This window comes from Protopterus annectens, chromosome 8.part0 (genome assembly GCF_019279795.1).
Source record: "Protopterus annectens isolate FY-2018-M chromosome 8.part0, PAN1.0, whole genome shotgun sequence".
In the NCBI taxonomy this organism is placed as follows: domain Eukaryota; kingdom Metazoa; phylum Chordata; order Ceratodontiformes; family Protopteridae; genus Protopterus; species Protopterus annectens.
Genome location: NC_056741.1, coordinates 1,022,674,102 through 1,022,690,677, shown reverse-complemented (window position 1 = coordinate 1,022,690,677; position 16,576 = coordinate 1,022,674,102). Strand labels below are relative to the sequence as shown.

General features: G+C 44.9%; 1 protein-coding gene across 1 annotated transcript in view; it reads right to left on the bottom strand.

The window, feature by feature from the left end:
* The window catches only part of PSMC4 (proteasome 26S subunit, ATPase 4), a 643,785-nt gene that overhangs the window by 106,597 nt on the left and 520,612 nt on the right, over positions 1-16,576 (bottom strand). The window contains exon 9 of the mRNA XM_044079358.1: positions 4,751-4,816. Within this exon, the coding sequence (XP_043935293.1) occupies positions 4,751-4,816 (66 nt within the window). The remainder of the gene's footprint in view (positions 1-4,750; positions 4,817-16,576) is intronic.

The following is a 16,576-nucleotide window of genomic DNA, read 5'->3' as shown; positions in this document are numbered from 1 at the left end:
GCCTGGTTGATGTGGTGAGGAGCCAGTCTAAATAAGGAAACACCATGAATCCATGCAGTTTTAGATAGGCTGCTATCACTGTCATGCATCTGGTGGCCACCCTGGTGGCTGTAGTGAGACTAAAGGGCATGGCTCTGAACTGAATGGCTGGCTCCCAAACAGAAGTGCAGGTCTAAGAGTGTCTGTTCATTTTGATGTGAGAGTATGCGTCATGAAGATCTACACAGCACCTCCAGTTATCTCTCCATAACAGAGGGAGAATGGACTGAAACGTGACCATCCAGAATTCGGAGTTTTTTTTACACAATGGTTCAGACAACTGAGGTCCAGGATAATTCTCAGGTCCCCTGTTTTCTTTGGTACTAAAAAAAGAACCTCGAGTAAAATCTAGATCTTTTGTCTGGTGGGACCTCTTGGATGACTCTCTTGTTTAACAGCTTTTGAATTTCCAGAGCCACTGACTCACACTGATTAGGTGGAACATTGGGGAGACTTTTTTCATTGAGGGAATTAGTGAAATATCCTCTGGATATGATTCTTTGCACCCATGTATCTTTTGTGATGGCTGCCCAGGCTTTTGGGTGCAAAGGCCCCTGACGGTCTCCAGAGAAAAACAGTCTGTCAACCTTTCAGAAGTGCTGAAAGGGTCTGTCCGAGAAGGAATCTCAGAACCCTTGATTTTGCAGACCCCCTCTGTCGTGTGGGTGGTGTCTTCCACTGTTATTTCCCCCTCTGCCTCAAGAAGAAAAATCTCCTTGTGACTGTTGAAAAAGTCCTTGAGATTTCTGAAACCACATCTGATCACTGCACTTATTTCTAGAAAAAGGTCTCCAAGGTGCAGAAAAAGAATTTCCACTGCAGACAAGGTCTTTCCATCTTGCTCACTATGGGAAAGGGTCTCTAACAGTGGGCCCAAACAGAGAAGATCCATCAATGAAGCATTATGAATGACACTAAAGGGTTCTGCAAGTCAAACAATCGCATCCAGGCATGCCTCCTAATGGCTATGTCTTTACCTGTGTCCTGTGAGGAACCTTCAGCTGCATGAATGATTAACCTCATGGACGCATTCAATATAGACTGTAGGGTGGCCATTTGTGGAGAATAGTTCTCCTCCTCCGCAGACATGGACCCAGGGATACGGTTAGAGAGTTTCTTAATCAAGTCCCTTTGTAATCTAGTAAATGTATCAGGTAGTTTAGCAAACTTAAGACAAAGATCGCTGAGGTTTAAACTCACTTCCTGTACCTGTCCAACACCCTAGACTCTCTATTAGGGGCACAGACAGAGGAGCTCTGCTCAGCCAGCTCCTTTTTGGTGGCTGCCGCAACAACCATGGCATCCAAGGGGATTCACATACTCCACTATTGTCTGTCTGCAGGTGGTCCAAGAATCTTAGCTGGACTCCTATGAATTTGTTCGTTGCAGTCCTGTTCCCTCCATGCCCAGGAGACAAGATCTATAAGCTCATCCACCAGGGAGGGGGGGGGGGGTAACCCAAGATGTGGATGGGCCAGACCCGAAGGCTTCTAGGAGCAGTGACTCCTCCTGGGAAGGGGTTTGGGAAGACCATCCACTTTTTGGGCGTAGGATTTCTAGAATATCTCCAAAGTAGACTTCTTCGGGTGGAGATCTAGAAAATTCTTCCCTTTCACTGAAATCTGTATCTTCAGTCAAAAATTCCTGAGGGGACTCCAAGTGCCTCCTTTTGCACAACCTCTTTTGGGTGACCTCTTCAGTGGGGTGTTCTGGAAAGGTATCAGAAGAGGTGGGGAAGTTCCCTAACTGGAATCGCCTAGAAGCTCATGGTTTGGCTGTCTCTGTGGCATAGGATGAAAAGACTCGCACACAGGAACCAAAAAGGATCCTATGAGGCAAGAGTCAAGGTCTCTCTCAGTTGAGAGAATACCCTCTCCACCATCTGAAAGGCAGAAGGACCAAGAGAAGCCAAGGCCAATCTGAGCTGAGATGAAACACTGATCAGACAATCCAGGGCCCTCCACTCCAAGGGAGGAGTCAGAGCCGAGCTATCAAGTGCCGAGCCCATGGTTCTGAAAGCTTCAGAGTCAAAGTCATTCCCTCAGATCCGATGCTTCAGCTCTGAGACACATCCTGCTTAAGGGAAGTCAGATCTGAATGGATCAGGGATGTAGTCAGACTTGATAAAAGCATCTTCAGATCTGACAGTTTGAATCTTGGAGATCTCGGATCAGAGGGCTCTGAAATAGGTCAGGCTGAAGATGTAATGTCTGCGAGGGAGGTTTCAGACTCATGGATCCGATGGGAGACAGAGATGGTAAGACCCCATCTGGATCTGTGTTCTGAGAAATTTTCTCATCATTCTATCCACTTTTGCTTCGGAAAGAATTTAGGAGGATCTGACTGAATAGGAAGTGGAAGGAGGTCGAGAAAACTTTCTAGGAGTCTCCTGTAGGAAAGGAGATCTTAGTGAGGGAGACACTGACTATGGAGAGCAGCGGGGGTTTCACAGCTGAGGAGTCACTGAAGTAGCAGACTTCAGATCTGAGGGTTTCGGCTCAGAGTGTTTGGATTTCTTAGCTGAAGGCTCTGAAGTCAGAGCGGATTTGGGAGACCTGACAGGAAAATGCCTTCTATGCTTCCCGGGCTCCATGGACTTTAATTTCTGAGAAAGAGTTTGAATCCCTGAAGTAAAAACAGTAGACGAAGGTATGACAGCAAGGAAAAAGCCTTCAAGCACTAGCTTATTTTGACGATCGCTGACGGCTCTGGCGTTGAAACCAGCATAAATAGTATAAGAGGTCGCAAGGTGGGAAGGGCCTAAACAATAGATGCACTCCCTGTGGGCATCCGAGTTGGGTATCCTGTGTCCACAGGAAGTACACTTTTTAAATCCAGTAGGCTTGTCAGCCAGAGATGAAAACTAAGTCCAAAAAGAGAATTACAAGAAAGATTTTTTTTAAAATATATGTTCCAGTAAAGAAAAGTTATACCAGCAATGGTGGTAGTAATAATAATAATACCTTACAGAGAAGATAAAGTAAAGAAAAGGAAAATACCAGCGATGGTAAAGAAAAAATACTAAATGATGGTAAAGAAAGATAAATTAGCCTAGCGGCTAGAGAGAGAATACTATAAAGAAGTTTTAAACAAGAAAGTTAAACTCTTAAGTTTTTTACTCACTATCCCAAAAAAAATAAAAAAAATGTTCAAGATGTTGAGCTCAAGACAGCGCAATCCCAACCAAATCGTTACAGCAGCAAATGAGGTCTGGGGTACTGCACTGGTCAGGGGCATTATGAGTAAAGGGAGGAGCAAGACAGTTGAATACTAAAATCTAGACAAAAAAGTGGCTGAGTCGGATCAGAGGGTCAGATTTGAGATCCATTCCTTGAGGAACAAATGAAAATGAAATCAGATCTAGAGTATAACCCCTGCCCAGTTCCTAGAAGTCTAATTCTGCAGCTCCTTTTACACAGCACAATCTTGGCTAGTAGTAAGCATTACAGTAAGATGGCCTGACCTCTAGTCAGAACACTTTCTGTGTAAGAACCCAAGTGTTGAAAGGCATGGCTATTATGACAATGTACAAAGCCTACTAGTCCCTTACGATGGCTCTCCAAGCTGGTGCAAACTCTAACACACATCTATCTGACGCTTCAGATAACAGGATTCTGCCTGTTATGTTCATCCTCTTGGGTGACTTACAAAGGAATTGGAAAAGAAACACACAGGACCGTAGGATGGTTTAATGCTTCAAGGCATTATGCAGCCTACAATATGGCTAAATCTTCGTTCTGTGGTTTACACATCTTGGAAGAAGATGTGAAGACTAATAAACAAGATAGGAGAGATTAAAGAAATCTTCCATAGTAGAGATGGTCTGCTCCCTCTAAAAGGGAATCCTAGACTCCATTACCACCAGTTGTAGGCTCCTAAGCAAGGGACAGCCTGTGACCAAAGCACACTGTGTGCTGGGCAACATAGAATCCATGTGCACACCTAATACAGATGGAGCAAAGGGATAGCTTGTTTCAGATGATGCTCTGTAACAGCACATTCTCACAAATGCATCTCCAGCTTCCATGAAACATCCATTTGAAGTCTATTCCTTAAAGGATGATATTTAACATAGGATTATTTGAAAGTTCCCTCCTCATCTGGGACCTGACAGCCTAGCCAGGCCTGGAGGGGGAGATCTTCGCTGATGAAAGCCTCGATTACTGCTTATTTACAACCAGATGATTAAATTCTTCTGCAACAATTCTCAGCCTATCAGCCTGGGGACAGGCAGCACCTACACCCATGGATGCACACCCCAAACAAAAGTGAAGCCTCCTCTGATCTCCACTTACGTAGCCAAGATGAAGGGCTGGAATGGACTTTTTTTTTTTTTTTTTGCTTTACTTCTTTTATTTTCCCCACCTTATGTCTTGCCACCAGTCCCTCTTAGCCATGAATGACAGGTGGTCTGGTAGAATTTCACTGTGATCTTTCAAGTAAGTCCACCCTCACAAGGGAGAGAATGACCCCCATGGCCTATGATATCTAACATGTGCAATTCTCCTTAACATAGTTGAGAGCTGGGCCAGGCTTCATGTAAATAGCCAGGGGCGAGTAAATTGTTTATTTTACTAGTTATTATTTTTCACTAAATGTATATTCTACAGTTTTACACAGAACTATGCACAAACTAAGAACAGAAACACTCCAAGGAAAAGCAAACCAACATTTCCTTTAAAAAAGTGAATCCTCATTTTTCATTACCTACCTCTTGGCAAATCGAATTAATGTCAGCTCCAGAAATTTTGTCAGGTCTAGCAACATCTGTAACATAACAAAGTTAAGGAAGTAACAGTTCTATCAGTAAGAGCCTGAAAGAGCAGTACAGTGTATCTGTGTGTCACATAATAGATGAATTTAAGACCTTGCTCAGTAACCAATTTGATTTCAAACGTATAACTATACAATTGCAATTGCTGTACTTAAACATAAGCCAATACGCTATAACTTACTGCATAAATCACTCATGTTCTACTTACTGTAACAAAGTGTTTGAATTCCAATAAAATGTCAACATTTTCCATTTATATCTCTAAACCATCGACACAATTTTGCCTGGATCATAGCTGTAAAAGGTCTGCCTGCCCAGTTAACAAATGGAAGGAAAGAAATAAGGAAATAAAAACCAAACAAAGCAGTTTGGTATTAAATAAGGTCAAGCACTGAATACAGTGCTGCTTAACATTATCACAGTGAAGTTTATGCATTAAAAGCTAAACTTAATTCAAAGAGGAAACACGGTTCACAATTGGACTGAGAATGTTAAATCATGGCCAGATGTGCCACTGGGCAAAGTAAGATACTGTGTTCTAATTTAGGGAGCTGTATCACAAAAAAGATACATAAGCAATATGGAAGACAGTTGCACTGAAGTCCTAGTTAGGTGTAGTGATGTAAAAAGTCAACAGCAGAATGTGTTCAGAAACTGTACAGATGAAGGTGCTAATGGGCAAAATTATCTATGGAGTAAACTTTCTAATGAAACACTGAACAGTTCTTAAATTCTCTTCACAATCATTTAAAAAATGACTGCCAATTTCATAATACTAAAACACTAACATGCTTAACTGAAAAGTCATTTCCAAAACAATTTAACAAAAGTGCAAGTCTTCATTATGAAGTATCTTCAGTATCAAAAATTTTTAGTCCAGACTACAAAGACTACTCTATTATATTTAATTTTTGTTACTCATTTAACTAGCAATGGATTTACCAATGGCAGTCAGTTGATATAACCTATCTTCAATACCTTTATAACAAAATGAAAAAATAGATTCAAAAGCATTTTTTTTTGCTTTATATTTGCCTTTTTATACCAGGTGCAGCTCATAAGTAAAGGACAGTATCTGATAAAAAAACATTCCACCTTCCAAAAGCATCTACTGAAAGATGAGACACAAACTCATCGTGTAGGTATTGCAAGTTATGCCATAACGATAAAAAAGTTAATTTTAAGAGAGACAAGCAAATACTGCCGAGAAATAAAAAGTCAAATAAATCACAACAATGAACAAAGAAGATTTAGAGTTAATCAGGTAAACCCAGTACGAAAGGCCTATTTTCAGGGTAATTTAGGGCAACTGTTTAGTTAAGGGATTTACAAATCGTACAGCAAGCAACGGAGACTAGGAAATCAAACTGTACTACAGGGTGAAGCTTATCTCAGCCCAGTGTCTTAATTCTTTGTGCTGAAATCCCAAAGAAATACTTTGTTAGAAATAGATACATTTAAAAGCAGGGTTCTGCAGTGGGTATCAAATATAAGCCGCAAGTCAGGCTCAAGAAAATTCAACTATTCCTGCAGAAAACTTCAAGTGGACTACCATCTGGATGAGCATCAATGAACATATATGGTCATATACTTCAAAATGTGGAGGCCACCTATTTCATAACAAATGTTCTTCCATGGAAAAAAAGGAGCATGCTGTACTGAAAAGGACCTGCTCCAGGAATCCAAGAAAATAACCCTGCAGAAAAGAAGAGCAGGAATCTTATATCTGGTGGAAGTCTTTTTTAAAGATGCAGATATGAGATTACACACCATACAAATTGATCTTCAGAAGGACATAATGCAGTGAGACAAACATATGGATAGCTGTACTTAATGTTTTTCTTTAAAACTATGAGCTTGATTGCTTGAGGCTCACATGCCGTCTGGCTCAGGTTCATTTACGACTCAAAATTCCCAGATTTTGTCCTACTCTAACAGAGGATGTATCTATTTAAAAAATTAGATACACACACATTATAAAACTATAAACTTGAAATTTACTTACCAAAAAAAAAAAGTGTTATGTACTTACCATAACTTGGCATCTGTGTTACCCTATATCACTATTCATCACTCTTGGGTCTTGGATCCGAGCAACTTTACAGACAGCTTCTAGGCTCGAGCTCCTCCCACTGTCATGATCCCTCGCTGTCCTCTAACCCCTCAGATAGAGTTTTCCCTACGCTAGATAGCAGCTAAGAAAGACCTTGACCACCAGACAGGACATCTCCACATCCTCTAAATCCTACAGGATGGGGGATAGAGGGACGGATAGTGATGAATAGTGACGCAGGATAACACAGATCCCAAGTTACGCCAAGTACATTACTCTTTATCTGATGCTATCCATGTCACTATTCCTCACTCTTGGGTCAGAGTCCCCAGCTACCCTAAATCCTGGGAGGCCTCATAGAAAGACTTGCTGAAGAAACCCTATTCCTGGAGACAACATCAAGTTTGTCGTGACTAACAAAAGTGTGAGGAGAAGACCAGGTGGCTGCCGTACACATGTCATCTACAGAATGACAGGCAAGATAGGCAGCTGACATAGCCACTGACCTAGTGGAGTGAGCTCTAACTGGCCCTGGTAAGGATAAACCTTTGGATGAATAAGCAAAGGAAATGTACATTGAAATCCAACGGGCGATAGCAACTTTGGACCTGGCCCTTCCTGTTGAGAAAGAATGCCACAAACAAATGGTCAGACCTGTGGAAACTCTTCATCCTATCCAAATAGAAATGCAGTTGGCTATGCACATCTAGAGTATGCAAAACATATTCCCCTTTATTGGCAAAATTTGGAAAGAAGACTGGCAACTGGACTGACTGATTCAAATTTGCTTCTGTAGCAACCTTAGGCATGAACGCAGGGTTAGTTTGAAGGGCCACTCTGTCCTTATGAAAAAACATAAAAGGCAGTTTAATAGAAAGAGCCTGCAACTCCAAAACTTTTAGTTGACTTTATGGCTACAAGAATGGCTGTCTTCTACAACAAGAACTTGGTATCACAAGTGGCAGGTTTGAACGGACTCTGTGTGAGAGACTGCAGCAACAAGGAAAGGTCCTAAGGAGTGGAAGGATCCTTGACAGGAGGTTGGGCATAAAAACCTCTTTTAAAAAGGTTTTACACAAGCAAGAGGAGAAGGCGGGTTCCACACAAACATGGAAGCTGGAAATAGCTGCCAAATGCAATTTGACAGTCGATAAGCTGGCTCCATCCTGCAACAGCAAAGACAAGAACAACAAGATATCTGAAATGGAAGCCAAAGCAGGACTGAAATTGCACTGCCTAGCCAAAACAGAAAACCGTTTCCACTTACTGGCGTAAATCTTTCTAGTGGGAGCCTTTTGAGAGACCAGGATAATGTTTTCAATGGGAGAAGGTAGCCCGGGCTGGTTCAGGATTACTGGAATTGGACAAACCATGCTGTCAGACAAAGCATCTGTAGGTTGGGAATCGGAAGCTGAGAAGGATCGGAAATTACATCAGGAAAGGAATCTAGCACCCAAGGGGGGTACTTCAAGTACGACCGAAGGGGAAATCACACCTGCCAAAGCCAAAAGGGGGTGATGAGGATCAAGGTGGCCTTTAGGTGATGAGCTTTCTGTAGAGCTCTTGGACGGCACGGGAGGATAGGCATAAAGAAGACCCTGGGGCCAATCGTGGACCAGAGCATCCTGGGGGACATCCCATTTGGAGGAATCCGGGTGAAATACTGGCTGCCTTTGTGGCTGAGAGGGGAAGCAAAGAGATTGCAACTTGGCTGACCCAAGTGAAGGAAGATTTCTTTCGCCACCGAAAGATTCAAGGACCACTCGTGAGGACTCAGAATTGCCTTGCTGAGTCTGTCCATCAGCACAATGGACAGCCTGAGAATATGCATTGCAATGATCAAGCGCCCCAAGGACATCTCCCATTCCCACAGTCTCATGGCCTCGCAACAAAGCGGATATGAATGTGTGCCCCCTTGCTTGATGTACCACACAACCAAGATGTTGTCCGTGTGAACTACAAAATGGTGCCTAGAGAGAGGTAGTCCTGGAAGGCTTGCAACGGGAGGAGACCCGCCCTCATCTCCAGGACGCTGATATGCAGTTTGGTCTCTGCTTTGGACCACATGCCTTGGATTGCCTTTCCCTGAAAATGCCCCCTCACCCCAACAGGGAAGTGTTCGTGGTTACTTTGGTGCTGTGGGGAGGAAGAGAGAATGGTCTGCCTGTACTCTGGAGTGAGGTGGATCGGAGTCGTCATACGATGAACCAGGGAAGACCACTGAACCACTAGAGTCCAATGCGGAACCCTCATGTAGAACCTGGCTAAGGCAAGAGGAAGATCGCCACCGCCATGGAACCTAAGGCCCTGAGAACAAGATGTGCCTGGGGATGAGACAGATCGAAAAGACATTGAACATGAGATCTGATGAGGTGTACCTGGCGGAGCAGGAGCACCGCAATCTCTGACACAGTGTCCAACTGAATCCTGATGAATTCCAGATTTTGGGAAGGAAATCCGGTTTGAGTTGGGAGATTCACTGTAATGCCCAATAGGTCAAAAAGCTGGAGTAGGTACTGAGAGGCAGTGTCCAGACGATGCTTCATGGGAGCTGTGAGGAGCCAATCATTGAGGTAAGGAAACACTTGGAATCCCTGCAGTCTCAGATGAGCTGCAACTGCTGTCATGCACTTAGGGAACACCTGGGAGGCTGTGGCGAGACCAAAGGGCAGGGTCCTGAACAGGTAGTGACTGGCCCCTACACGAAAGCAGAAAGATCTCCTGGAGCATCTATTATATGATAGCACTCTACCTGGAGATCTACGAGCACACCCAATCGCCCTTGTGCAGAGAGACGATGGACTGGACAGTGACCATCTGCAACTTTGACTTCTTGATGTATAGACTGAGATTGCTGAGGTACAGGATTTGACACAGTTCCCCCATCTTCTTTGGCACCAAAAAGTGACAACAAGTTCTGGATTTTCATGGTCACAGGGGGACCTCTTGGATGGCTCTCTTTTGAAGAAGCTTGAGCACTTCTTTTTGAGCTAGCTCCCTCTAATGTGGTGGTGAGGTGGTGCATCGGGGAGGTATCTCCTGACTGGAGGAGGAGATGGGGAAAAGGGACTAGAATAACCCCTGGAAATGATGTTTAGCACCAACAAAAATTTGTAATACTTGCCCAGACCAAAGGGTGCAGAGACAATGACCCTTGACGGAATCCAGGGTAGGACAGTCGGGCAGTAATTTGGGAGTGCTGCTGGGGCTTCTCAGAGAAGGGCTCCCCGGAGCCCTGATTTTTGCAGACCCCCTCTGCCCCTTGGGCAGCATCTGCCATTGAACCCCGCCTCCCACCCGTCCTCTGGAGGGCGGCTCATCTTCAGCGTCCTGGAAGGCAGACTGCTACTTGGGAAAAAACAAGTTATGTACTCACCATAATGCTCCATCTGAGTTATTGCTCTTCATTTGTCTTCAACCTGTGGGTAACTCTGATCCGGGACGGATCAGGCAATGCCGCATTTCCAATATCTGATCCGAGCTCCAAGCTCCTCCCCTACCCATAATGCCGCTATCTCCCTCCTCCATTCAGACTGAGTTTGCTGCTATCCATAGCATCCCCAACCTGACCCAAGATCTTATCCCATAAAAATAGGTCTCCAGAAGCATGAAGAGAACAAAGGTATGCCAACGTGGTGACTATATCTCTTCTGGCCAGGCCACCACACAGCCCACATAAGGCGGGGGGGGGTTGGAGACAAATGAAGAGCAACAACTCAGATGGAATGTTATGGTGAGTACATAACTTCTTTATCTGAAGTTGCCTTCATTTGCTCTTCAACCTGTGGAACAGAGTCCACAGTTACCAAACACCTGAGAGGCCCTCATTGAAGGATATTCCGGAGCATGGCAGAGTCAAAGGATGCCCTGTTCCTGGACAGAATGTCCAACTTGTAGTGTGAAAGGAAAGTATGCAAAGGTGCCCGAGTAGCCTCAGAGTAAATTTCATCAAATGAAACTTAACCAGAAGGCAGCTGAAGTAGCCACAGATCTAGTCGAATAGATTCATAGGTTCATAGGTGTGTACTAGGCTAATAGCCCTGGAGCCTTTACAAGCCTAGCTCATAGAGCCTTTACAAGCCTAGCTCATAGGATTACCCTTGCATGTTGTCACCCGACCTTAGTTCCGAGTGTCTCTCGTCGAGTAAAGCCACTGGAGTGATCCCTGGGGTGAATTTTCTATTTCCCATCCATTCATCAAGATTTCTCTTGAAGAGGGCCAGTGAGGTGCTCTGCTTGACATGTATGGGAAGTCTATTCCATAGCATGGGCAGTCTGTGGGATATGAACAGGTCTCTCCAGCATGTTCTGTTGATTGTGGTAATGGGTTTGAGGTCTCTGGAGTGTGTGGTGTGGAGGGATTGGGATTTCTTTAGATGTAGCATTTCTAACAGAGCTGGGTCAGACATGGCTTTGTAAGGGTTGGGAGGGTGGCCTAATGGTTAAGGTGTTTGACTTACAAACACAAGGTGCAGGGTTTGAATCTCACAAGGGATAATTGGCTAGGCTTCAAATGGCTCACAAGGGCAGTTAGCTTAGTACTAATCTATGAACCTATGAACTTAAGTCAAGCAGAGATTGCCTCTTAGTAGGCGATTTGAGAAAGAGACTAGTTGGGAGTTTTTTTGAGTCTGTCCATATAGAACAAATGTTTAAGGTCTAGGATCCTCTTTGTGGGGTACTTTTGCAGCCTCTCCAGTTGTTGCAGGTGTTTAGTAAGGTACATGCCAAATGGGGCATTGTACTCAATGAGTGGCCTAATGAGAGAGGAGTAGAGGAAGACAATGACCTCTTTCTTCCTGGATGCAAACCCCTTAGAAATGAGATGCACCACATAGAAGGTCTTTCTGACCACAGTGGCAATGTGGTGGTCAAAAGAGAAGTTGCTGTCAACCTGTTCCCAGATCTCTTATAACACCTTCTGTGTTCAGTGGACTAACATCGGTGTGGTAACTCATGGGAACTGAATTTTTCCTAAACGGGATGACAACATTTTTTTGGCATTGAGCTTAAGGCCATGGCTCTGACACCAGTCATTGGTCTCAGTAAGGCCTTTCTGTAAGATGTCATCACTTGGGGAATTAATAATAGCTCCAACTTGCAATTGTCTGAGAACTTTGTCAGCCAGAGTCCCTTTGTGTTGGTCTGGACTTCAGAGAAGTAGATACCAAACAGGAAAGGACCAAGGACTGAACCCTGTGGGACTCCACTCATGACTTGTCAGCAGCCTGACTTGGAGTAAGCTACTTTCACACTGTGGGTTCTACCTGTGAGCCAGTACACAACCCATCTAGTGATATAGGGGTTGATGCCTAGCTTAGTGAGTTTTTCTAGGATTCCTGAGTGGGGAATGGCAAAGGTCTTGGCCAGATCAAGGTAGGCTGTATGAACCACCTTGCCTTCATCCACAGCTCTGGTGACTGACTCAAAGAAGTTGACCAAGTTGAGCAGACATGATCTACCCTTCAGAAGACCAAACTGTGTTGAATCCAGAGTCTGGAGATTCCCTAAATCCTTATTAGATCCACGATGATGTGTTCCATAGCTTTGCATATCAGACTCGTCAGGCTAATGGGGCAATAGTTCCCAGGGTCTGTAGTCGCTCCTCCTTTATGGAGAGAGATGACTAACAGTGCACCGTTCAGTAGGGACAAAGCCTGAGGTGAGGCTGTGACTGAACAGGGCACACAGGTGAGGTGCCAGTTTACTCTTGTAGTTCATGTAGAACACAGCCAGGGATATTTTCAGGTCCCACAGAAGCTGTATTCTTGGCCTTGAACAGTGCTGTTTTAACATGTGCAGCAGTAATACTGAGTGCCTGGAAATCTACTGGTATTGTGACTGGTCCTTTGGGGGGGGGGGGGGCACAGGGGTAACATTGGCACTGAATCTGTCGGCCAGTATATTGGCAATATCTGTTGGCTCTGTATAGGAGGTTCCATTTTGCAGTACCTCAGAGCAAATCTGGGTATTGCCATGGAGATTCTTTACATAACTATCAAGACCTTGTGGTTGTCTTTACTATCTGCTGCAATTCTGTTTTCATAGCTAGTTTTAGAAGATTTGATAAGGGATCTCAACTTTTTGTTGAGGTTAAGGGAGTTTTTCTAGTCTTGGGACGTCACCTTATTCTGCATCAGTTTCCTTCTTCTGCTGTAGAGTTTTTTTTGTGGCAGGGGACCACCAAATTGGATTCCTTTTTTTGGAGGAGAGTGTCTTGGTTCTATTAGGTATGGCAAGATCCATGCATTTGTGTACGTGTTCTTACAGTGCACTGGTGTATGATTCGGCGGTCATGCAACTATTCTCCATTTGCATGGGTGCTGTGAAGTTAGCCACCTCTGTTTTTAGGAGCCCAAAGTTAGCTTTGGAGAAGTTTTTCATGGTGGTTACCTTTGCGGGGGTGGGTGGGTAGGAGAGATGTGGATTTCCAAGGTGATTAGTTTGTGGCTGGATCTAACCAGGGAGGAGTTGACTATTGGTGTATAGCAGGATATTCCGGAGCATGGCAGAGCCAAAGGATGCCCTGTTCCTGGATAGAGAATGCACCTTAAGATGATCTGGTGGGGGTAAACTTCTAGCTGAATACACCAGAATAATACAGTGAGAAATCCAACAGTGAGAAATCCAATGAGCAGTGGTGACCTTCGATACAGGTTTCCTTAAAAAAGGCTTAAAGTAGGAAACAAAGAGCTGATCAGACTTACGGAAAGATTTAATCCTATGCAAGTAAAAACTTAACTTGTCTATGAACATCCAACAAGTGCAATTCGTACTCTCCCTTATTCTGAAAATTCGGAAAAAAACAGGGAGATTAATTAACTGATTAATGTTGGATTCCGAAGCCACTTTGGGAAGGAAAGAGAAGTTAGTGCACAAAGACACTCTTGAAAGATCATATAAGGAGGTTTGATCGATAATGCTTGAAGTTCCCGAAACCCTTTTGGCTGATGTAATGGCAATCACGAAAGCAGTTTTCCATGACAAGAACTGTAGATCCACTGAAGCTGCAAATTCAAAAGAGGAAGAGGCAAGAGCTTGCAGAACCAGGTAAGATCCCAAGGAGGCGTTGGGTCCTTAATTGGTGGCTGAAGCAAAAAGGTACCCTTAAGGCTTTGCAAAGCTTAGAAGCTAGAGAAGCTGTGTTGTCACCTACATGAAAGTTAGACATAGCTGCCAGTTGGACCTTGACCGTAGAAGTAGCAGTGCCTTGATGTAACGTGCTTGCCAAAAATTCTAGAACTGCTGGAACTGGAGCAGTAAAGGGATCTAGATCACACAGAGATGCCCAAATTGGGAAATGCTTCTACTTGCTGGAATCAACCTTCCTTGTAAAAGATTTATGAGCTGCAACTAATACCTTTTTGACTGGTGATGATAACCTGGGAGTCCCGACTATCATGGGAACTGGAGCAGCCAAGCAGTGAGCCTCAGACTGACCAGATCTGGGTGAGGAATCCCTGAGTGATGAGAAATGAAATCCAGAGTTAGATCTAATGTCCAGGGGGGGGGGGGCACACACTATGCGAGACTACAGAGAAGGGAACCAGACCTGGCAAAGCCAGAATAGGGCAATGAGGATGACTAAGCTCCCCAGCCTGCGAGCTTTCTGAAGGAATTTCAGGATCAGAGAGAGAGGAGGATAAGCATACAGAAGATCGGATGGCCAAGCATAAACCAAAGCATCTCTGGGAGCTTCCCAGCGAAAAATTCACTGCACTTCCCATTGGAAGGAGAGGAGAAGAGATCCTAGCAAGGCTGACTCCACTTTAGAAAGATCTGTTTCGCTACTAAAGGAATCAGACACCCCTCGTAAGATGTCAGGATAGACCTGCTGAGCCTGTCCGCTAGAATGTTGGACCTCCCCAGAATGTGCGTGGCCACCAGAAAAAATGGACAGTGGAGATTGCCCACTCTCATGGCTTTATGACACTGGGGATAAGACCCGGTTCCCCCTGCATGTTGATGTATCAGACTACAGAAATATTGGCTGTCTGGATGGCAATCGTCCCTAGAGGAAGATGGGCATGGAGAGCTTGCAATACTAGGAGTACCTCCCTCATCTCCAGGACGTTGATATGCAATAGAGTCTCGAGGGGAGACCATGTGCCTTGGACTGTCCTTCCCAAGCAATGCCTCTCCCACACGAGTAGGGAGGCGTCCATGGTCAAAGGGGCAGGAAGAATAAAGGGGCGACCTCAAAGAATATCCTGGGATTGAATCCACCAAAGAAGAGAATCCCTGCATGTCTGAGATATGCAAATAGGGTGGGACAATAGGAGGTCTAGCAGGGACCACTGAAACGCAAGGGTCCACTGAAGTACCCTCATGTGCAACCGCACCTTGGCACGAGGGTGATTGTGGCCGCCATGGACGCCAATGCCTGTAAGACCAATTCTGCTGTCAGCAACTGAGCATGAAGGATACACAAAACATGGTGTGTTAGGGACTGAAGTCTGTCTGAGGTTAAAAATACCTTGGTCTGAATTGTATCCAACAGAGCCCAAGTGAAATCCAGAACTTGAACCGGAGTCAGTAGGGATTTGTTGAGATTTACGGTTATGCCCAATTGGTGGGCTGTTTGGAGAATGTAATCCCTGGCTTGGCAAAGTCGATGCCTGGAGAGGGCAGAAAGGAGCCAATCATCTAGGTAGGGGAAGACCTGGAAGCCCTGTAGCCGCAGGTGAGCAGCTACCATTGCCATCACTTTGGTGAACACTCTGGGGACTGTGGTGAGACCAAACAGTAGCGCTCTGAACTGGTAATCACTGGCCCCCAACAGAGAGCATCTGCCCATTTTGATGTGGTAGTACATGTCCTGAAGGTTGACCGGGCACATCCAGTCTTTCTCCTGCAGGAAAGGCAGGATAGACGGGAAAGTGACCAATCCGGAATTTTGTCTTGGCAACCGACAGATTAAGGTGGAAAGATCCAGAATGGCTCTCAAGTCCCCTATCTTCTTTGACACTAAAAAGAATCTGGAATAGATGCATAATCCAGACTGGTCTGGACGGATGGGCTGGATGACTTGCTTTTCTACCAGCTTGACAATTTCCAGTGCTGCCTCCTCCCTTTGCGAGGGTGGAACGTCAGGGAGATGTCGAGGAGGGGGAGGTGTTTGAATGAAGGAGATTTAATATCCTCTGGATAGGACTTGCAACACTAAAACGATAGTCTGTGATGGGCTCCCAGGCCACTGAGTGCAGTGAAAGTCAGTCCCCGACTGCCACCAAAGACTAGCAGTTGGGCAGTTCTTCAGGGCTGCTGCGCGGGTCTGTCCGAGAAAGAATCTCAAGACCCCTGATTCCTCGGGGTTGGCATCTGTCAAATCCCCCTAAGCCTCTGGGGGAAGGAGAGTCCTGAGCATCCTGGAAGTAGACCTGAGATTTACGGAACATCATCTTTGCCTCTCGGTGATTCCTTGAAAAGGTTCATGGAGGGGTCGAGAAGCGGATTCTGATGGCAGAGAGTCTTCTCATCTTTCTCACTCTGGACTACAGTGTTGTGTACTCACTTTCCAAAGAGGGTAGAACCATCATACAGGGCATTAGTAAAGGATGCTTTAAAGGGCCCCGAGAAGGCACAGAGTTGGAGCCAGGCATGATGCCCGATGGCAAAACCTGTCCTAGCAGCTCTAGTGCCGTCCTCGGTAGCATGAGAGAGAAGCCACATAGAGGTGTTGGCAATCAAAATAAGGGTGGCCATCAGAC